The sequence below is a fragment of the Spea bombifrons genome, chromosome 10 (genome assembly GCF_027358695.1).
Source record: "Spea bombifrons isolate aSpeBom1 chromosome 10, aSpeBom1.2.pri, whole genome shotgun sequence".
Lineage (NCBI taxonomy): Eukaryota > Metazoa > Chordata > Amphibia > Anura > Pelobatidae > Spea > Spea bombifrons.
Window position 1 is genome coordinate 7587015 of NC_071096.1, and position 23926 is coordinate 7610940.

Consider the following 23926-nt stretch of genomic DNA (forward strand, 5'->3'; position numbering starts at 1 on the left):
CAGGGGTGACATTACCATTCAATAGTTTGGGGTCACTGAGAAAAGCCCATGTTTTTGAAAGAAACGTAAATGTTGTCCAGTAAAATAACATGAAATGAATCAGAAATACAACGGTGTAAATGTTTTAAATGACTATTGTAGCTTTATCACTCCCATCGCTCCTGTGTTCCAATGGCCCTTTATCACTCCCATCACTCCTGTGTTCCAACCGCCCTTTATCACTCCCATCACTCCTGTGTTCCAGTGGCCCTTTATCACTCCCATCACTCCTGTGTTCCAATGGCCCTTTATCACTCCCATCACTCCTGTGTTCCAATGGCCCTTTATCACTCCCATCACTCCTGTGTTCCAATGGCCCTTTATCACTCCCATCACTCCTGTGTTCCAACCGCCCTTTATCACTCCCATTACTCCTGTGTTCCAGTGGCCCTTTATCACTCCCATCACTCCTGTGTTCCAACAGCCCTTTATCACTCCCATCACTCCTGTGTTTCAATGGCCCTTTATCACTCCCATTACTCCTGTGTTTCAATGGCCCTTTATCACTCCCATCGCTCCTGTGTTCCAATGGCCTTTTATCACTCCCATCACTCCTGTGTTCCAATGGCCCTTTATCACTCCCATCACTCCTGTGTTCCAATGGCCCTTTATCACTCCCATCACTCCTGTGTTCCAATGGCCCTTTATCACTCACATCACTCCTGTGTTTCAATGGCCCTTTATCACTCCCATTACTCCTGTGTTCCAGTGGCCCTTTATCACTCCCATCACTCATGTGTTCCAACAGCCCTTTATCACTCCCATCACTCCTGTGTTTCAATGGCCCTTTATCACTCCCATCACTCCTGTGTTTCAATGGCCCTTTATCGCTCCCATCACTCCTGTGTTCCAATGGCACGTTGTGTTTGCTAATCTAATCTTAAATTCAAAAGGCTAATTGATTGTTAGAAAACCCTTTCGTAATGATGTTACAGCTAGAAATGTATGTATATATACAGTTATGTGGCACATACCTTGTAAAGGCGTGACCTACCCTGACCCTCTATATTAAACATGTGCTGACCTTACTGCTTACTACTCTATCGCCACAACACGAGCCCTTTGACTCTTTGTGTTTGAACAGGAATATTTGCCCAAATCGGTTACCGTGTTCCGAGTGACCGAGATAAATTCAGCTTTTATTTCTTTACATGGTCGAATAGCTATTCAACTTTCAAAGCGGCTCTAAGAGCGTTAATTAATGAATAGCCAGCCAACAGAACACGGCAGAACCGGACAAACTAGTTTGGAATAATACCAAAATATCGCACAAGACCTGTGTTAGTGACATGCATGGAGACTATGAACGATATATCTCTGTTTTATGGTTCTGGGCACATAACTTTATGGCGTTTCCAGGCAACTTTACGTAATATATATACATATATAATATATATATATATACATATAATATATATATATATATATATATATATATATATATACACTGTAACTGGAAGCTTTAATATATAGATTAAGATAGAAAGAGTTAATATAGATATTTCCAACTTATTGATGAGTGCAGGTTTTGGGCACATACTGTACAGCGCTGTGGAATATGATGGCGCTATATAGAGCAATAAATAATGATAATATAGAGAAACAGATACAAAGTTGCTGGGGGAACTGTAGTAGACAGAGTAGACAGAGGCATTATGGGCACATACATTGTTATGTTTGGCAGGACTTGCCATTCGGCTGCAGGTGTTCCCATTAAAAAATGCTTTCTCTATTATCATAAGGAAGAGATCGATCCTTTTAGCCTCTGTGGGTTTCATTAACCCCTTAAGGACCATGGGGGGGTCCCTAAACCCATTGAAAACAATGCATTTGGAGCCCGTAACATGTACGGGCTTTGTTATTAAGGGGTTAAGATTTAGCCCAAGGTAGAAATCATACCTGCCAACAATCTAAAGAGCGGCACTTTCATAAAATCCCTTCATCATTTCAGGCAAATGCCCGGTGGGCCGCTGGCCAATCTGCGCCGGCACCCGACAAACCAAGAAAAGAAGGGGACATCAGGGAAGGAAAGAGGTATTCTACTCCCAATAAGGGGTGGTTCGTTCACTCTTTACATGTGTTTGTACAGGTTTATGTGAGAGGCATTAAATCAAACCTACTGTTAAAATCTCTACCCTGAAACCTGCATTTTTCATGAGCATAAACCCCAGCCCTGAATACAGTAATAACCCCCTGCACTGTATACAGTAATAACCCCCTGCGCTGTATACAGTTATAACCCCCAGCACTGTATACAGTAATAACCCCAGCACTGTATACTGTAAAAACCCCCAGCACTGTATACAGTAATATAACCCCCTGCGCTGTATACAGTAATATAACCCCCTGCGCTGTATACAGTAATATAACCCCCAGCGCTGTATACAGTAATAACCCCAGCACTGTATAAAGTTATAACCCCCTGCGCTGTATACAGTAATAACCCCCTGCACTGTATACAGTAATAACCCCCACTAATAGGGTGTTTGTCTAATATACCGGGGACAGATAACACAGGGAGCGAGAAAAGTGGCTGATTAGCAGTTGCCTGAAACATTTTATTATGGGGCAAAAATCTAGAGCTGTTTCAAAACAGATAAAAGGGCAATATTTTTGAAAATCTATTTTTGACCTGAAACTTAATGATAAAAACTTTAAAGCTGACCTGCTCATAATGGCGTGTAGAACAGGCAACGAACAATATTTTTTTTCTGTTTTTGAGTATAAAAAATAAAATTTAGACAATGAAACAAAATTTCGCTACTGTGTTTATTAAATATGAGTTCGTGCCACTTTAACTCCCAATTGACATTTTCCTTTTTCTTTTTAATGATCAAGGCGCACTAGAAAACTACATTGAAATGTCCCACTTACTTCGATATTTTAAAGGTGCAGTCCCACCTGCCGTGATGAATTCACCGCAGCATTAGAATCAGTTAAGGGCACAGGTCCTTCCTAGAAATCTTTCTTTAATGGCGTTTCCTTAACAGCCGCCATAGGGCTGCCTCTCCTAGCAACTAAACGAAGGTCTCTCTGTTAAACTGAATGCTCGTAAGAACAATTAACAGGGACAGATCGGCTATAGGTTGTTTAGTGTCGCATATCTAAGGACTTTGTATTGTGGAATAGAATGTTTAAAGGGACAGCGCCGTCTCTATCCTATAGCCAGAGAATGGAACGTTTACTTGCCATTTGTCTGACACTTGAATTGCCTGTTTAACAGCTATCATCATCTTAAATGGCTAAAGAAGATCTTAAATAGCTTTGTTTGGAAGGTGTGGTTGGACAACAGGGCTTTAGAAGCCCTTTTAATCTGATTTAATGATCTATTGAAAGCTGTTTATGTAAGGCGATGATTAAGAATCAGAATATTTTTCTTTAATTTGCACGTTAAATAAAAGACAAAATTCTCATAGGTTAAAGAGGAGGCCATTGTTTAATTTACAACAAATACAATATATATTTTTACTTACGATATCATGAATAAGTACTGAATTAGAATGTTGTTTTGATGCACACTAGATATTTGTATTTAGTATAGTATTTATTTTATAAATAAACGTTCATTTATTAACATGCGTTCACGATATACACATTTCCCAGCAACCTATGCATACAGCAAATTACACACATATATATATGGAATTCAATTTATTATATATATATATATATATATATATATATATATATATATATATATATATATAAATAAAAATATATATATATAATCAATTTATAAAAATACTCACAACGCTGCTGAGACACGCCAAGGTTGGCGTTGTCTTTTAAAGGAGTTAAAAGGAAAAACTAAAGTTATTTTGACAGCTAATGGCATTGGTGGCCTGTTGTACAGCGCCACGGAATATGATGGCGCTATATAAAACAATAAATAATAACTGTTATGGGAAATAATAATAATTGTGGGAAAACAGCTATTTACGTAGCGCATGATGTTTATTTTATTAAGCCTTCGCAAGTATCATCGCAGACTTGTTAGTGTTCAGGGTCATTTCCGTTTCACCATTAAATACAGTGCTCGGCAGTGATGTAAAATTATTAATCCGCGTGAAAATTCCATGGTTTCTATGGTGACTGCTTCATATTTAGAACTGTTTTCATATGGGTCCGATGTGTTTTGCTTTATAATATTTCTTGGTAGTTCCATCTGCCTAGTCCAGTGGAAGATATCATCGTACTTGAGATCTACCCATCCTTATCCATATGGGAAATTGTAGTGGGTGGAGTCAGGCCATCACAGGGTGTGGCTAGCCCTAAATGTCAGGGAAAGGGGTGGGACAATGATGGAAGTAAGCAGAGCATACCCATGACAGGCATGGATATCATATAGCAGGGGTGTCCAACCTGCGGCCCTCCAGCTGCTGCAAGACTACATCTCCCATACTCATCAGCCAGGCCCTTAGCTGAAAGAGGACTATGGGAGATGTAGTCCTGCAGCAGCTGGAGGGCCGCAGGTTGGACACCCCTGTCATATAGGATTCTGGTGGCACTCCAATATACTCAAGAGTAGCCTTTCCCTTTCCAGGGAGAAGGAGGGGATGCGACAGACACAAGTTTATTTCAAAGGAGGCTTAGATGTTATTTTACTTTACTGGGTGGCAGATAAGTGGAACAGCCTCCCATCAGAATTGGTAGAGGTTACTACAGTAAAGGAATTTAAACATGCATGGGATCCTGAATCTAAGACAAAACCAATGACTGATTCTGTTACTCGTCTAGTTGGCTTTCACACCCCATCTAATATGGTGGCAGGAGGGCATTGTTACACTAAGATACATCCTTTTACCGAGCAGGAGACCGAGATGAGTTTATAACCTTCAGTACAAATAAATAAAGCAACTGCACAGTAAAAACAAGCAGTGTATTTCAGAAAAGCTGCCACAGAGTCTGAACGGGACCGATAATACTAATACATATTTAATATATATAGGTTGTAAACACCGTTTGGAAAGATGATGTAGTTAGCTGCCAAAACTGTATTTCCGAGGGTTGCATTGCTTGCATTATTCGATAGATCTGACCAAGATTGGGATTCTTATCTCACCAGTAAATTGGGTATTCTTTTGACTATCGGCTTTTGTACCAACATATCTAAATATCAAAATTATCAGAATATTAGGAATTTCAAACCGTATCAACCTGTGGTGCTACTGTGAGAAAGAGACAGTTCGAAGGGGAGCGAGAAAACTGGCTGATTAGCAGTTGCCTGAAACATTTTATTATGGGGCAAAAATCTAGAGCTGTTTCAAAACAGATAAAAGGGCAATATTTTTGAAAATGTATTTTTGACCTGAAACTTAATGATAAAAACTTTAAAGCTGACCTGCTCATAATGGCGTGTTGAACAGGCAACGAACAATATTTTTTTTCCGGTTTTGAGTATAAAAAATAAAATTTAGACAATGAAACAAAATATCGCTACTGATTCCTAATTAATACTGTGTTGATTAAATATGAGTTCGTGCCACTTTAACTCCCGATTGACATTTTCCTTTTTCTTTTTAATGAACAAGGCGCACTAGAAAACTACATTGAAATGTCCCACTTACTTCGATATTTTAAAGGTGCAGTCCCACCTGCCGTGATGAATTCACCGCAGCATTAGAATCAGTTAAGGGCACAGGTCCTTCCTAGAAATCTTTCTTTAATGGCGTTTCCTTAACAGCCGCCATAGGGCTGCCTCTCCTAGCAACTAAACGAAGGTCTCTCTGTTAAACTGAATGCTCGTAAGAACAATTAACAGGGACAGATCGGCTATAGGTTGTTTAGTGTCGCATATCTAAGGACTTTGTATTGTGGAATAGAATGTTTAAAGGGACAGCGCCGTCTCTATCCTATAGCCAGAGAATGGAACGTTTACTTGCCATTTGTCTGACACTTGAATTGCCTGTTTAACAGCTATCATCATCTTAAATGGCTAAAGAAGATCTTAAATAGCTTTGTTTGGAAGGTGTGGTTGGACAACAGGGCTTTAGAAGCCCTTTTAATCTGATTTAATGATCTATTGAAAGCTGTTTATGTAAAGCGATGATTAAGAATCAGAATATTTTTCTTTAATTTGCACGTTAAATAAAAGACAAAATTCTCATAGGTTAAAGAGGAGGCCATTGTTTAATTTACAACAAATACAATATATATATTTTACTTGCGATAACATGAATAAGTACTGATTCAGAATGTTGTTTTGATGCACACTAGATATTGGTATTTGAATTTAGTATAGTATTTATTTTATAAATAAACGTTCATTTATTAACATGCGTTCACGATATACACATTTCCCAGCAACCTATGCATACAGCAAATTACACACATATATATATGGAATTCAACTTATTTAATATATATATATATGTAAATATATATATATAATCAATTTATAAAAATACTCACAACGCCGCTGAGACACGCCAAGGTTGGCGTTGTCTTTTAAAGGAGTTAAAAGGAAAAACCGAAGTTATTTTGACAGCTAATGGCATTGGTGGCCCGTTGTACAGCGCCACGGAATATGATGGCGCTATATAACACAATAAATAATAACAATTGTGGGAAAACAGCTATTTATGTAGCGCATTTCCGTTTCACCATTAAATACAGTGCTCGGCAGTGATGTAATATTATAGAAAAATCTGCTACATTTCAAATAATCTGCGTGAAAATTCCATGGTTTCTATGGTGACTGCTTCATATTTAGAACTGTTTTCATATGGGTCCGATGTGTTTTGCTTTATAATATTTCTTGGTAGTTCCATCTGCCTAGTCCAGTGGAAGATATCATTGTACTTGAGATCTACTCATCCTTATCCATATGGGAAATTGTAGTGGGTGGAGTCAGGCCATCACAGGGTGTGGCTAGCCCTAAATTTCAGGGAAAGGGGTGGGAAAGGGGTGGGACAATGATGGAAGTAAGCAGAGCATACCCATGACAGGCTTGGATATCATATAGCAGGGGTGTCCAACCTGCGGCCCTCCAGCTGCTGCAAGACTACATCTCCCATACTCATCAGCCAGGCCCTTAGCTGAAAGAGGACTATGGGAGATGTAGTCCTGCAGCAGCTGGAGGGCCGCAGGTTGGACACCCCTGTCATATAGGATTCTGGTGGCACTCCAATATACTCAAGAGTAGCCTTTCCCTTTCCAGGGAGAAGGAGGGGATGCGACAGACACATTTAACAAAGTTTATTTCAAAGGAGGCTTAGATGTTATTTTACTTTACTGGGTGGCAGATAAGTGGAACAGCCTCCCATCAGAATTGGTAGAGGTTACTACAGTAAAGGAATTTAAACATGCATGGGATCCTGAATCTAAGACAAAACCAATGACTGATACTGTTACTCGTCTAGTGGGCTTTCACACCCCATCTAATATGGTGGCAGGGGGGCATTGTTGCACTAAGATACATCCTTTTACCGAGCAGGAGACCGAGATGAGTTTATAACCTTCAGTACAAATAAATAAAGCAACTGCACAGTAAAAACAAGCAGTGTATTTCAGAAAAGCTGCCACAGAGTCTGAACGGGACCGATAATACTAATACATATTTAATATATATAGGTTGTAAACACCGTTTGGAAAGATGATGTAGTTAGCTGCCAAAACTGTATTTCCCGAGGGTTGCATTGCTTGCATTATTCGATAGATCTGACCAAGTTTGGGATTCTTATCTCACCAGTAAATTGGGTATTCTTTTGACTATCGGCTTTTGTACCAACATATCTAAATATCAAAATTATCAGAATATTAGGAATTTCAAACCGTATCAACCTGTGGTGCTACTGTGAGAAAGAGACAGTTACCGGTAATATATACATTACCATGTTTTCAGGGGTACATAACTCCATTCTCCATTTATCGATTACCTGCAATGTCTGTACAATGAACTAAAGCAAAGAACAGCCCATCATCAGGTTTAGGTGTCTTTAATATATTACTGATACTTTTTAAGGCTTCTATTAGCCATCTTCTTTAGATGATTGTAAATGATCTAGAATTTGTTATCAGATGATCAGAAGAACGTGGAGAACTACATTTCATGGAAAAGTGTCTTCTGTCTTCGACTCAAGACGTGTTGGCCATGAGGTGAGTGGATCATTTTTCAGGGCCCACGGATAGACTTTGTGGGATGGCGGGCAGTGGATGGCACACCAATAGTTTGTCGGCCAGTTTGTCTCCACCAACGCATTTCTTTTGTGTACAGAAGGGATATGGTGAACAGTGAGATGAGGTTGTGGTTTTTGTGACTCCTTTCTATCCCAAAATGGATGCCTATAGAGATATAAAAATTATTATTATTATTTCTAAAAGAACAGCGCTACCAGAGCTCCTTTGGACAGAGTTCTACATCTTTTGGGTTGAATCGTTGTGTTTAATAGGCACCTCTATCAAATGCTCCTGAATTAGATTCCCCCTATTCCCTGAGAAATCACAAAAGATACAAAGTATCTTTAGATTGGAGCATGTCTTCTATAAACAAATGACCATTATTTTAAAGGTATTGATTAAATCATATACTGTAGCTCCTAGAACAGGGGCGCCCAACCTGCGGCCCTCCAGCTGCTGCAGGACTACATCTTCCATGCTCCTCAGCCAGCCCCTTAGCTGAAATAGCTTTATGGAAGATGTAGTCTTGCAGCAGCTGGAGGGCCGCAGGTTGGACGCCCCTGTCCTAGAAGCTTGGCCATGTGCTTCTGAATTGAAAGTGTATTTTTGAGGTAAGCTAAACATTTTCAGCTTGTTGGCTTCACCATGCATCACTTCCAGTAAGCGTTTCCTGTGAGAAGACCAAGTTGGTCTTCCATTTGGAAGCTCAGCTCAACTACTTAACTATGCATTATACAGGGCCCACACAGACATGGTTGGACCTTATTAATGTAAAGTAAGGTTGGTAAGCTGGGACTTTACAACTCATTGGAAAACTCAGGTTAGTGAATAAACCTTAAAGAGGGTCCCAATCATACTCACCTTCTGAGTAATATGAAGAGGCACTGAAGAAAATCCAGATGCATGAAGTCTCCTTCATGCCGCTGCTTAGGATAATGGTAGCCTCATGGGCTGTTATTCACTCCCTTGACGTCTGACCCTTCTCCGAATATAAGTGGAACCCAGTGCACGTAGTTTTTATCAGCTTGTTCTAAGGTTAAAAGAACAATGTTTATTGGGGCCATATTTATTTTTCAATGGGACTTCCTCTTTAGAATGCTGTAAAAAGTTCATCACGTACCTGCCTCAGAGCTTTGTGACGTCCTCTCACTGTTGCAGCCCTGTGTGGTTGCGCAGGTTTGACAATGAAGTATGACCTCCTTGCACTTGCAGAGTTTTTGGCCTTCATCCCACTGTGAATGGATCTGAAAATCAAAAGCTGGTTACATGCGCCGACACTGCCCTTTCCACAGCTCCATGATAAAAGTCTCAGGGCAGGCATAACGTAATACCCTGACTTAAGACAAGCCCAAGTGAGACCTCAAGTTTTACAATGAGTGAAAAGCTAGGGAAGCCAGTTGAGTCAAAATATCTACCATCTAATCATTTGTTCCTAGACAGAGGGGGGAAAGTAAATAAACCGTAAAAGAGAGAGGGGCAAGGATGTACAAAGGGAGACTGACAACCTCAGCTTCTTCAGTTCCTGGGCTAGTCATAGATTCAGGACCTAATGGAGATGTGGAGAAAGAAAGAATAAAGCAGAATAAAGCAGATTAAGGATTGAAGAATGGAGATAGAATATAGAAGAGAAGGAAGAAGATAGAAGATGAAGAAGAAGATGCTGAAGTGATCGGCAGAAAAGGTAGGGAGAGTGAATGAATGTGAGAGAGTGAGGGAGAGTGTGAGTGAATGTGGACCCGGGATTTTCTGATGAAAATTCTGAGCTTTTTGCTTCATTTTCATCTGATTCATGGGAGGGGGGTATGGCCTTGTTTTTGGGGCTTTGCACGAATTGCCAAATTTACCAAAATTGCACAACTCTACCGACCACTTAAGTTTAGGCTATGAGCTCGCGTTCCATCATTCTCCTCCTTTGTCTGCTACACATATGAGAAGCTTACTTGACATTGGTTCTCTTTTGGCTGAAAACGCATGGTGATGTTACCTGATTAGTTTCTTTGTTGCACAAATACTTGGCAGGATTAAAACAATGCCGGCAGCACAAACCCGTGGGAAAACGTCCCTCAGTTTTGCAATAGAGCTCTCCTTTCTGAAAGTAAGAATAATTACAAAAATGAGAAAAGATTTCAAGTCAGCAAAATGAGTTAGAGCCGGTACGTACAAGACTTCTCTAGTATCTCGCAAAATTGATTCTGACAAGTTAGTAAGTAAAGCTTATTATGGCTGAATGTCGGTCTTTGGGTATGTGTGAAGAGATTAAATTACTTTATGAGCAATCTAACACAGTATCTTCATTAACCTCATTCCTTCACATTTTCTGAATTGTTTTAAAAGGTTGAACCTGACAAATATTTGTGAACTTATTTAGTTTGCATTTTATTTAGGTTGCGAGTGAGTAGGGACTTCACGACGCTTGTGACCCAAGCGGTGGTGGAAACTTGGTTTCCCAAGGCAGAAATTTATAGTTTTCTGCCTATTTTCCCAGTTGACAAACTAAACGTTAATGTTCTTGGAAGGACAGCATTGTGACAGAGTATCTGCGTTGGGTAAGTTTTACCAAACATTCACACTGCAGGCAGTGGTCCACATCTGCGATGAAGACCGAGCCGTTGAGGAACGCGTGGCTGTATAAAAAGCACCCTGGAAAAGAAAAGATAAGCTTGGTCGCACAACACAGATACCATTAAATAACTTTGTACTGGCAGTGTCTTATTAAAAAGGAGAATAAATTACTCTAACCAGTTCTATCTCAAAAACAGACCATTGAGGCGCCTAGTGTTCCAGGTAGTGGAGACAAATGAATTGCTCCTTCCACTTGGACAAAACATCAATCGAACGCTCTAGCTTGTTTGCAAATAAACCTTAAAAATACCCTTTCTTATGAAGCTTTAACCCTATGAAACCAAATAAAATAAAAAAAGAAAATAAAAAAAAATATTACAGGATTAAATAGTTATTTCTGGGAAGGGTTTGGGCATTTAACAGCATGAACGATGTTTCCAATGGTGCATTTGGTTATAAAAGTGTTAAAGCAGATGGAACTGCACAGATTTGAAATGGATCTTTTATGTTTTTTTATATGATATAAGGTTAATTCTGCTTTTATATTAAAGTTAGCCCAAGCTGTCCCTGTCTCGATGTAGCAGTTAGACGGTGCAATGATTATCTGGAGTAACGATTATAGTTTTCACCTGTAATATCTCCGGATTCCACGTCTGGTCTTGTTATCTCTTTGTCTTTCGTTTGTGCTATCATAGAACCTGTGGTTCCTTCCAGCCCGTGAGTAGGGGCAGAATTTCTAGGAGAATGCAGTTTGGGGCTTGGAGAGGACACATGAAGACTCGCTTGTGTAGGAGTAGAACCCATTACATGTAAGGGGTTAAGAGAGGCCTTGGAGACATGTGCTGATGAAGGTGTTGAATGAGCCGGAGATGCGGTTGTAGAAGTGGGACCTACGGTATTAGAATAGGGATGAACAAGTTCCTTAACAGCTACATTGGAATGAGATACAATATAAGGTCTTAAGTAGGGGGTAGACTGACTGGTCAGGGGCAATGGTTGCCCAGTAGTGGCTATAGGTGGCAGAGGTCTACTTGCCACATCAGATGGGACTGAAGGGGAGGTGGGAACATACTGAAGTTTCAAACTCATAGAAGATGTATGCAAGGAGCTGCCAGGTAAAACAGAATGCCTTGTTTTCCTATTAAAATCAGGTTCCAGAGCCTGTGTATACTGTGCGTTGGTTTTAGATGAGCTGAAAGATAGTGATCCAGCTGTGGGTGTTATATGTTTCGTTGCATGAGAACTGCTTTGAGCTCTGTATCCAGTGGACCGAGGGACCGTGCCCCCGGGGGCTTTTGTTCCAGTTGGAGCTGTTGAAGCATTATTTGTGTTCCTTCTTGAAAGCAACTTTTGGAACATAGCGAGTCGGCTGGGTTGGGAGGGGGTCACACCGCTTCCTAGCGTCAGGGGTCCGGGGTATTGTAAGTGATTATTTTGTAAGGCATCTTGAACTTCTGCAGAATAAAGTTAATAGGTTTAATACATTGTTCCACAGTTATGGCTCCCTTCCAAGCTTGGAACTTCAACATACCATGCGTACAGTCCTGAGTATTCTGCTCACATAGGGTACAGGGACCGTCTCTCTCTTCGCAGCGCACATTTCCACCCTACCGACAAATTCAACAAGATAGTCAGGTATAGAGGGTAGTAGATTATAGTTAAAGAAAACACAAGTAAAAAGTACATTTTAAGTGTCATTTCTATGACTGATGGTTCAAGAAACGTGAAGTTAGAAAGTACTTACAGAACAATGACAAACGACGCATGGGTCAATCTTTTGTATGAAGGAAGCCCCATTCTCCACCATATGTCCTTCAAAAACGCACTCTGACACAGAAATTGATAAAACGTAGTTATGATCATAGATTCCAAGGGTTGTTGTTTCATGGATCAGGAGAACCAACCAAGTAGCTTTATGATCATTTATGAGACAGCAGAAACATGGAGGGAATGGTGCCAAGAACTATGAATGGAAGGAGATTGGACAATCTAAAAGCCGAGATATTTTTGAGCTGTAATAATCTGTACCTTCACAGGTAGAGCAACATTCTCCAGGGAAGACATAGGGATGCGAGCAGGAAGCTGGGCAGATGATGGCTTCACATTGGACCTCACCATTCTAATAAGTTGAACATTAGTGACATGTTAGTCATTTAGACCGGTTCATTGCTCAGAATTAGGTCGCGGCTACAGGGTATCCCACCTGACATGTGCATTGAGTGCAGGGCTCGCTTTCCAGTGGAAACGTCTGTCCGTTGAGCACCTTCCTGCCGTCGTAGGTGCAGTCTGCGGAGACACAAGCACAGGGATAAGAGACAAAGGCATGGCTTGGGTCAGATGAAGGTGAGGTTTTTACTGAGACATACCTCGACACACGGGGCAACACTCCCCTTCATCATGGAACGGATACGAGCAGCTGAATACGCACTCAATGGGAGAACAGGCCACAGTGCCCATCTATAAAGAGTACGAAGCAAGGGCTTTAGACTTGGGGTCTGAAAACACGATTAAATGTCACTTTCACTTGTATAACAGCAATGCTGGCGCAAAGTTTGAAAAGTGGTGTTATCACCATAGCAACTAAAGGAATGTTTCTGCTGACCTGATTACTGCATTTCTTGCTACAGCGATACCAAAAGGATCACTTAATAAAGGAGTCATGTTTAATGTATGACCCCCTTATATGACTTAACTATGCTTTCTCAGTAGACTTCTATAGGGAAATTGGGTATTAACCCCTTAATGACAAAGCCCGTACATATACGGGCTCAAAATGCATTGTTTTCAATGGGTTTAGGGACCGCCCATTGTCCTTAAGGGGTTAAACATCATTTTATAATTGGTTTCCATACATATAATATTCATATCTGACTTAGCCTACAATATTAGCCTTCTTCTGGAACCCAACTCAATGAGGTGTCTATTGGAACAACAATGTCAGTGCCAGTAATGTCTAAACGCCTCATCCAGACATCATCGCAATGTTTATTCGACAATGTTTTTCTATGTGTAATATTTGTTTGGATTAAAGATTTCATTTTAATTTGCGCCCTATTCGCCCTTAGGCGTTCCTAGGGTGTATTTGTGGTTCTCTCCCTAGCCTTGCTTACCAGGCAGATGCACGTTAGACAGGGATCCGTGGCAGACGGGAAGCTGTCGTTGTTCCTGAACGTCCTTCTACCGTACGAGCAACCTGCGCAAAAATGAATTGCACGCGGAAACCATGTTTTAATATGAGCCCATTATCTGGCTGATCTCTAGGGTTTATTAGTCAAAGACCCTAGAAGGGTAAACAGCCAACACTCTAGCACAGAAAGGGTTAAAATACACAGCTGGAGTCACCATATAGGTGACCATCAAGGCACTCGGCGCACTGCTATTGTTTGTGCTCCAGAGTTAGAGTGAGTGTATGCGTGCCAAACCCCGATAAATAGTATTATTATTATTATTATTATTATTATTATTATTATCATCATCATCTTGTATTTATATACCGCCAACATTTTTTGCAGAGCTTCCTACAGCCCCTACATTCAGAGGGTCTGACAAAACTAGAACCCACAGACTAAGATGAACCCATACTTTAGGTAACGGGGGGTCCTGGTTGCAAAGCTTACAATCTAGAGGGATACACATACATATTCTAAAGTAGTGAGATGGCTGGAGGAGCCGTATAAAAACATTATACAAAGCTGACCCCAAACCAATTATTTGTCAGAAGAGAAAATATCAGCGCCTGCTTCATTTGCTTACCTGCTGAGCAGTCAGGACAGCACTGCCCGGGCACTGTGATGGGATGCGGACAGGTGTCCACACAGTCTGTTTTCCTGCATACAATGGAGCTGTCTGCCTGCACCATATTCAAAAGAAGATGTGTAACGAGTACAAAGGATGTTGAAATATAGCACCGCAAGCAGTTTATTCTCTAATGCCATATGGTGAAACAATGAATAGCAATATTACCTAGCACAGAGCAGAGAGTACATGGAATGGTTTTCCGGTAGAGACTAACAGACAATTATGTTAAGTGCTTGCAAATCATGTGCTGATAGTGTGGAATTCTTATGTTACTTTATTATTATTTTATATTGTAATTACTGTATATTAATATTATTATTACTCGGTATCAGGGCCGGCCCTACCATGGAGCAGAGTGGGGCAATTGCTCCAGGCGGCACTTTTGAAGGGGCCGCCCCAAGCCCTTTTTTTTTTTTAAAGCGGGGGAGAGAGAGGGACGCTGAGTGGTTTTCGCTTACCCGCTTGGCGCCCCTCTCTCCTCTGCGAGCAGTGGCGACTCTAGAAACAATATATAGGGGGGGCACACAAGATACCACAGTCAAACTGGAGGGGCATTAATAATTTCCACCATTAAATCATACCACTGAAAAAACACACATATATATATTGCCAAAAGTAATGTGCTATGGAATGATACTTTTGTTATTGGAGAATACAATACTTGATCATTCAACATGGGAAGCCTGAAGCCACAATTTAGTACGACTAATCCTTGAAATCCTTTAAACACAATACTTTAACTTTTGCACTAAATGATTTCAGGTCCTAATATTAGATCCTGCTGCTGATATATATATATATATATATATATATATTAGCCCCTGCTGCCCATATATATTAATATTAGTCCCTGCTGACGATATATATATATATATATATATATATATATATAAATATATAAATATTAGACCCTGCTGCCGATAGCAGGTATAGATCAACACATTAACACACAAACCCAGCTTTGCATGTATAGATCAATTGAAATTCACTTGTGATCTCAGCACTGAAGGTATATATCAAACAGAATCAGACATACAAATCCTGTATTTGCAGGTATACAATAATAATATATGAAACGTAGCATCGCAGGTATAGATCAAATAAATACATGGAAACAGCATTGCAGGTATTAATCAACTGATAGAACCTGGCCAGCACCCAGATAACACACATATGATTTGCCATCTTTGTCCCATATACACCAGGCCTGTGCCATCTCGGTCCCCAAGGCTCAAAACTCCTGCTAGTGCCATCTTTGCCCTTCCACAATTATACATCTATGATACACACAAACACATTAACTCATGCTTTCCCTCATTCAGACAATTCATCCACACATTAACTCATGCTCTCCCTCATTCAGACAATTCATCCATTTTAAGAAACTACGCCCCTTGGAGCTTCAAATGAGGGGCTACATGTATTTCTAGGACAAAAGTTGAGTGCACAAATAATGAAGAAATATGTCACTTTGGCTAGAAAATGTTTTTTCTATCCATAGCGACATGTTCATTTGTTTCTAGCGCACTCCAGGTTTGTACTAGAAACACATACAGCCCCTCATTTGATGCGCCAAGGAGTGTAGTCCTTGCAAACGTGTACTTTTTGTGCCATAATTTAACTTCCTACATGAGCAGTAATGCCACATCAAGGCTAATTACTGATCATTCACACGCCTTTCATATCTCCATTCACTCGCAGAAGCACACACCATACTTTCCATACATTCACTCACAGAAGCACACACACCATTATTTCCCCTTACAATCCCAAAATCACTTTTACAGCAAAAATAAGTTTTGCAGTAAAAATGCAAGGCGCTCCAGCGATGAGATGGTTACTCACGTACCGCACAGGCTAAATGGCTGATTTTAATAATATTTGCAGGATTTAAAAAATTGCCTCCCTCTACCGTTGGCTAAATTTAACCCCGTGATCAAAGGGATCATGGGATTAAAAATTAGTATCGGCCATTTTTAAAAAGGGAATGTGACTTTTTATAAATTTTTTATTTTTTTTAAAGTTTAACTACTTTATGTTTAAATCATTTTGTTTTACATTTTTTTTACATTTTGTTTTACATTACGTCACCGGCCGGATCGGGTGGCCCCGGTGATGCCCTTCAGTGTGAGGGGCAGATCGCCGGGGTAGGTGGTGATGGAGGTCCACAGACCTCCATCAAGGTAAGATAGTGCTAGTGACGGCATGATGCCGTCGTTAGCACCCGACTGGGACTGCTAGCGACGGCACCATGCCGTTGTTAGCAGTCAAGGGGACTGTCCTGGGTGGCTCCAAATTCGGCGGGGGGGCAACAGGGGGGGCAAGGAATATCCTAGGGGGGGCAATTGCCCCCCCTTGCCCCCCTGTAGCGACGTCACTGTCTGCGAGCCCTCTAGCTCGGTCTCGGTGCCGGCTTGTAATGCTGGGCGCTGGAAGATGACATCATTTCCGGCGCTCAACATTACAAGCCGGCACCGAGACCGAGCAGGGAGACTCACCGCAGGACTGCTGAAAGGTAAGTACAAAGGGGGGGGGGTTGGTAGATAATAGGGAGAGGAAAGGTAGATAATGGGGTGGCGGCACTTTAAACTTCGCCCCAGGTGGCATTATGGCTTGGGCCAGCCCTGCTCGGTATATCATTTATAATGTGTATAAATTATACTGGTTACATTCAGGCAAACATTCATTAGATATAATTACCAGGTTCAATAAAGGCGTATGATGAAACAAAACCATTTGTACGATTTTGTAATACATACACCCACAGCTACACCTGTTTATACCGTAAGCGGTGTGGGTGTGCGTGTATGTCCCATATATGAAAGGTGATAACATAAGATTGAAACGTACCTGGCAAATGCAGATGGCACAGGGGTCCCCAGGAGACCAGATCTGACCGATGGGAATTTCCAGTCCATTGTCATCAAATGGGCACCCTGAATAGATTAAAACAATCCTAATATTTAAAGGGAAAGAATGCATTTTCCCTTCATCATAGTTACCTTTAGGTGCGTAATGTGTTGGCTCCTAAACAGTCTGGGCCCTTTCCTTTTATTTATTGGTATGCATTTCGGGGTCTATCCAGTTAGAAATAGGGCAACTCGAGTCAACGGGCAACTCATAAGTCCAAAGCCAATAAGTCCAATATGGAAAGTAGCATGCTTATGTGCAAAAAATGGCTGGCAAGTGGATGTGAGTGCTTGCGACTGCTCGTGAGTGCTTGCATGTAACCTGACCATGTGAGTGCGAGCAGATTGATTGCCAGACAAACCATCTTTTGTATTTCGGCTAAATCAGTGTGGGATGTAATAAATTATTATTTTATTTTTTTATAGCGATAGGCAAAGTGTCTGTATAAGGACACCGGCGTCTGTGGCAAGGTTTCTGAATGTCCATTCGTGTCCAACACCTTTAACATGTCTGCCCGCTAAATAATCCACCATAAGCAACCCCTGTTGCAAATCAACTGGCATGCAGTCTACTGGATTCCAAATTGCTAATTGTTAAACCATTAAACCGTATCTCTCAATGTTGCTCATTATACCTCAATTTGGAGCTCAGTCGGGTTCCATGTTCCTAATATTTCACAATTCGCCAACGCGGACACTTTTGTCAAACTTTTCCCTCCAACCACGCCAAGACCCCCTAGTTGCAAACTGTCCCTCTTTTGTGAATAGACCTCTTTGACTCTTCTAATGGCTCGAGTTCTTAAGGAGTAGACCCCAATGATTTTTCTCTTTGCTGGATAAAACTACACGAACTTGAGAAGAATTCTCAGTTGCCTTCTTGAGATCAATGCAGATCCTCGAGATGTTGGAAACGTTGAATCTGGTAGAGTTGTGTATTTTTTTTTTTAGCATTATTATATTAGTTATGATACTTGGGTCTATGGAAGCCACCAATGAACATTTATCACCCACCCGTATGCTGTCGGGGCTCCTGGCATTTAAAACAACACTCTCCTGCCTCCAGCACCCAGTCCTCTCTTGGACAGTCTAAACTGGGACAGGGGACAAACGAACATTCAACGGAACCATTCTGCGGAGAAAAGAAAAAGCGGACAGTGAGCCGGAAGAAAACCAAAACCAACGATACACTGTGTGGTCTCATGCGCAATGATTCTTTCTACTTATTATTAAAGGTGCGGTTCCAATTAAACAAAACAGTGAGCTCTCTAAGCAAAAAACCCCTCTTTTCATGATTTCCTCTTTCCGTCAAGGTGCTAAACTAGGAGGGAATTTGAACTTGAAATGTTTTGAATTTTTCTCATGGTCATCTTATCTATCTTATTGTTTCTAAATATCTCATGTTGTTTATGGTTTAAGGAGGTCATTGCAACCCTTGCACGACAAAAAAACGAGAATGGGCATTCTGTGCTGGCGATGTGGAACTCGTAGGCAGTGAATGTAATAGAAAAAGAGTTCATAAAAATAATATTGTCGGCTTCCGCTTTACAGCTGACTGAGAATGAGATGCTACTGAGTCGTTGAAATTAGATTCTAGGGGCATTTATTGAAGCAGGTGTTGGCACTTCAGCTCCTTCATTTCTCATGCAAGAAGGGCTGAGCTGGCCCCGTACAGCGCGTGGTTAATGTGGGGAGAACTTTTGGAAGTATCTCAAAGTTTCTCAAACTATATGTCCTGCCAAAGTACTTTTTTTTTGCTACATTGATAAATGTAGTCATTGTATTAAGCACGGATCCGACACAATGAAACGCCAATGCTGTCCAGCTCTTTGACCTGACCTAGGGTTATAAATATGACAAAGTCTTGTGGCGTTCTTTCTGGTCATAAGAGGCGTTGGTCCATTTAACAAAAGAGTAAAGGGACCTAAAGAACACTGTGGTCTGCTAGAAAAGGTACTTTGTTTAAAAACTGCTTTCCTGCCCTAAATCTCTCCCTTTCCTCCTAACAAAGACCGCTAAGCAACCAGCTTCCACCGGAGGAGGACTAACATATAGTTTAGATGGCTGCTGTCTCTATGTAGACATTCATTTGGTGTACTGAGCTATAAAATATGGGATTTGGGAAAGCAGTAGATCTGTTTTCTATGTCTAGGTTGACAAAGCCATTTACCATTTTAGTGCCCTCTTTTTGGGGTCACATGACTTTGGATACAATGCCATGATTAAAATACTATTCCTGGAAGGGTCATTGTCACTATATTTTATAAGAATGTTTTATTCAGTAGTGTAGGTGGAACACCACCTTTGATTTATGGGATGAGGTTGGTCCACACCTGACACAAACAGGAGGTACAGCCGCTGTCATCTCGACTAAATTTGGCACCGTGCGGGTAAATCCTTCCTTGGGACTCACACCCGTCTGTAATAGAAACATATTCTGTCATCAGATGATGAATGATGCTTGTTGAAGCAGATACATTCTTGGCGTGGTCATACTTTGATGTCACACAGGCTAAAAAGCATGCGGAGGTCACTTAAGGCTTGTTAAGAATTGTGAAGGTGAATAAAGACTCCAGGCACTTAAGAGTTCCAGTGTCATGCAGATTTATTTATTTTTGTCCATAAATCTGCCTGACGCTGGAACTCTTGAGTGCCTGGAGCCTTTATTTACCTTCTGGTTTACTGGGGAATTGGCCCTTCCTGGCACATTAAGCACCCGCATTCCCTTGGCGTGTGTAGATTCCTCATTCTGGTTATTTTTAAGGATTGTAACATATAATGGTTGATATAACTCACCAATTCTGTATATTATCTATATTATAATACAATACTTTATTTTTGTTGAATAAATCATGACACTGTATAATACGCCATGTTTTTTTGTTCATCTGAGGTTGTGTTTACCTGATTTTTTAGACCAGCTAAGGAACAGATGATTGTTACCGTGTTCTGATATGTAAAAACCATAGAATTCAAAGAGGGTCTACTTTCTTCTTCACCCGACTGTATCTTTAATATAATCTAATATAATCTAATATAATATTACCTCAATAGTGACTCTGGGATATTAGGGGTTAATCATATGTAAAGCCTGCCAGCCACAATCGGCACAATTGTTCATGGGTAGATTTTAGGACATGTCTGGGGCAACCTTTGGAACCCTTAAGCTGGCATCTACCTCAGCTTGTAGTATTTATGCTCCCACCTTACCCAAAGGGCCACCCATTGTCAAGAGGCCAACAGCACAGACCTCCGTTGATTTCAGCTACCTGGCTTGGGCATGGGAGAACAATGGATCTCTCCAGCTAATTCATCACCCCCACCACCCACTAAAGCGAAACGATGATACGTAAGGACAGTGGCGAAAAATTGGGACTGTCTTACAAAAAATGGAACACTTGGGGGGTATGTATAAGGCTCCAGTTTTGCAGTTGGGTTGGGTTGATACCGACCTGGGCATTGCAAGCAGCAGTCAGACATATAGGGATCAGTGCACGTGACAGGAGGACACACGGGGGGAATACATGTGACATTCCCACTCTGAAGACACAACAAAGACAAAAAAAAGAATCAATAAACCTTCTGTGACATTCTGATGAGGCTACATCAATTACTAACTGCTGGCAGATGAGTTGGAAGGCGTGACGTTGGTTAGTCTCACATACACGGAAACATGTCTGTATTTCCCAGCACAGACTGGGAGCATAGCAATGTTTGGTGAAGGGTTAAATGCTGGACCGCAAAATTAATGCCCAGCCCCAGGATACATTTTTGAAAGAACTGAGATTTGAGTCCATTATCCAACTAAAAGCAAATATACTTTAATCGGATAAACCTTAACCTTTTGTTACCCAAAATATGCTGGCCTTGGCCGATATGACAACCTTCTACTTACCAAGCAGATACAAATGGTGCAGTTATCTGGGGGTTTAGGAAAGAGTTCACCGTCGGCTCTGAGTTTTCCCTCAAACAGGCAACCTACAACAAGCAAATGGCAGCCAATGTGCGGCAACGTGAAGCAGATGCGAGTATCTACCAAAAACCGAGACACTTACCATCACAGGACAGACAGCAGCTATCGGGGTGCAAGACCGGGTGTGAACAGTTGGGGCTGCATATTCTTTTCTGACAGGATATGGTCCCTTCCTGAGAAATGGAGGGTTTTTTTAACCAACGGGTATGGAGAACACATGACAAAAGTCTTTGTGGCTCAACATGAAATACATACCAGGCACGTGCAGTCTAAGCATTCCGGCTCTGCCCAGGAGCTGCCATTCAGTTTTAATTCCTTGTTATACCAACAAGGGATATCGGTGTGCTGCGGTGGGGTGGTGCCGGGTTTCATGATCATGTCTTCCTTCATCATCATGTGGGAAATCCCTGAGGCTTTTTGGGCTAATGGAGAGTGACCTGTTCTGAGGTGCTGCGGAGGAGGTAAAGGGTTCTCGTCTGTCATCGTTCTGTGCGATACTGAGGTAGCCGTTGGTTTCAGAAGTTCATGTGAGATGAAGGAGTGGATCAGCACAGTCGGAGGTGTGATGGTGGTGGTGGCCGGTCTCTGAGAGCCAAGTAGTGTTGGCTTGGGTGGCATCCGGCCACCGTGCATTGTTTCTGTGTCCTGAGGAAGGCTAGTAGACCGCGCTTCTAGAGGAATTAATGCAAAACACAATACAAAAACATACATCTCGATTCATTAAGATATTTATATATTTTTCTGTTTCGCCAATAGTCAAATATTTTAGCTAAAAAAAGTACATTTTACCTTTGCAAACGCCATCAATGGGTTGAAACCCTGGTGGGCAGGAGCAGAGGTAGGATCCCAGTGTATTCATACAAAGTCCCAAAGAGCACAATGTGGTGTTCTCCAGACACTCATCTATATCTAGAAAGAGGGGGAAAAATCACACAACAAATAAACAAAACCCGTTGAGTACTACCTTGAGAGTGTGTCCATTAATGCTGTGTGGAATATACCCCCTGGGCACTTAAGAAATCATTTTTTCCCCCTCATCTCAAAGAACATTGTGAATTGGATGTATCATGGATCACCGCTGGTTCCCTCTGGGATAATTGGGCGAATAGGGGGATACCATGGCTCTGGGTCCATATTCTTGGAGTTCCCATGAATGACTCTGTATAGTTAATTTGCTCCAAGAATGGTTCTTTTCAAGATACTTTGTGCCTCGGTATCATGCAGATTACTCACCAATACATGAAAATTTGTCAGAGCCGATGCGAAAGCCCTCTCGACACGAACAAAAGAAGCTCCCGTGGGTGTTGTGGCAGGAATGTTGGCAAAGATGGGACGTCGCTGGCCTTCGGCATTCGTTGATATCTGAAGACAGCCGTGCAATAAATATTATGACACAATGATGACGAGGGAACTGCTAGCAAATAACCAGAATAAGCAGCCTAGGGCCCCTACTCGGTGGGTGTGGCCCTTTTATAGGATAAAAGAGAAAGACCTATACAGCCATAACCGGTCCCTCAAAATTACTTTACTATCACGTATTTTTCTTATAATTTTTTTTTAACCATTAATGTTGAGATCCTTAAATAATGCAGAATTATTTTATTTATTACATGCATTAAGTGGATGGGGCTCCAAAAAATGTTTTATGCTTAGATGCCCCAAAAACCCAGTAGCTTGATTATTTGGGCCCCTATAGAGGACTGAGTTAATTTTAATAACTTTAAGTGATGAAATATACTATGGTTTAAACATTTGGGGTCATTTAGAAAAGTCCTTGTTTTAAAAATAAAAGAACATTTCGTCCATTTAAATAACATGAAATGGATCAGACGGGGTTAATGTTGTAAATGATTATTGTAGCTGGAAATGGTGATGTTCAATGAAATATCTTCATAGGCGTACAGAGGCCCTTTATCACTCCCATCACTCCTGTGTTCCAATGGCCCTTTATCACTCCCATCACTCCTGTGTTCCAATGGCCCTTTATCACTCCCATCACTCCTGTGTTCCAATGGCTTTATCACTCCCATCACTCCTGTGTTCCAATGGCCCTTTATCACTCCCATCACTCCTGTGTTCCAATGGCCCTTTATCACTCCCATCACTTCTGTGTTCCAATGGCCCCTTCTCACTCCCATCACTCCTGTGTTCCGATGGCATGTTAATGTTCAAAAATCCAAGTTTAAAAGGCGAACTGATCGTTAGAAAACCCTTTTTGGGGAAGGATGAGGGGCGCGACGTGCGTGAAGACGTGACGCTGCACGCACCAGTAGGAGGAGGGTGATGGGTCTCCACGCGGCTGCGGCTTGGGCTTGTGCCGCGAAAGAGTACTAAGCCGGGACGGTCGGACCGGGTGCCGGGACGGTCGGGTCGGGTGCCAGGTCGGGTGCCGGGTCGGTCGGGTCGGGTGCCTGGACCTCCTGAATTGCCGGTACTCCTCTTCCCGCGCTAGCTCGAACTCTTCCTCTTGCGATATGAAGGCCGGTATGGCCGCCTGCTTCGGACGCTGAGGTGGAGAGGAGCCGCTGGA

At 41.5% G+C, this 23926-nt stretch overlaps 1 protein-coding gene across 1 annotated transcript in view; it reads right to left on the reverse strand.

The window, feature by feature from the left end:
• Positions 1-9031: 9031 nt before the first annotated feature.
• The window catches only part of VWCE (von Willebrand factor C and EGF domains), a 30424-nt gene continuing 15529 nt past the window's right edge, over positions 9032-23926 (reverse strand). The window contains exons 10-30 of the mRNA XM_053449266.1: positions 22630-22758; positions 22186-22305; positions 21652-22067; positions 21479-21569; positions 21319-21401; positions 20876-20963; positions 19757-19842; positions 18438-18555; positions 17368-17453; positions 14473-14569; positions 13830-13912; positions 13086-13176; positions 12923-13005; positions 12748-12838; positions 12464-12546; positions 12251-12326; positions 11349-12173; positions 10715-10797; positions 10142-10246; positions 9278-9401; positions 9032-9187 (exon numbers count right to left, since the gene is read on the reverse strand). Coding sequence (XP_053305241.1) covers positions 9102-9187; positions 9278-9401; positions 10142-10246; positions 10715-10797; positions 11349-12173; positions 12251-12326; positions 12464-12546; positions 12748-12838; positions 12923-13005; positions 13086-13176; positions 13830-13912; positions 14473-14569; positions 17368-17453; positions 18438-18555; positions 19757-19842; positions 20876-20963; positions 21319-21401; positions 21479-21569; positions 21652-22067; positions 22186-22305; positions 22630-22758 — 3044 coding nt within the window. The 3' untranslated portion in view covers positions 9032-9101. The remainder of the gene's footprint in view (positions 9188-9277; positions 9402-10141; positions 10247-10714; positions 10798-11348; positions 12174-12250; positions 12327-12463; positions 12547-12747; positions 12839-12922; positions 13006-13085; positions 13177-13829; positions 13913-14472; positions 14570-17367; positions 17454-18437; positions 18556-19756; positions 19843-20875; positions 20964-21318; positions 21402-21478; positions 21570-21651; positions 22068-22185; positions 22306-22629; positions 22759-23926) is intronic.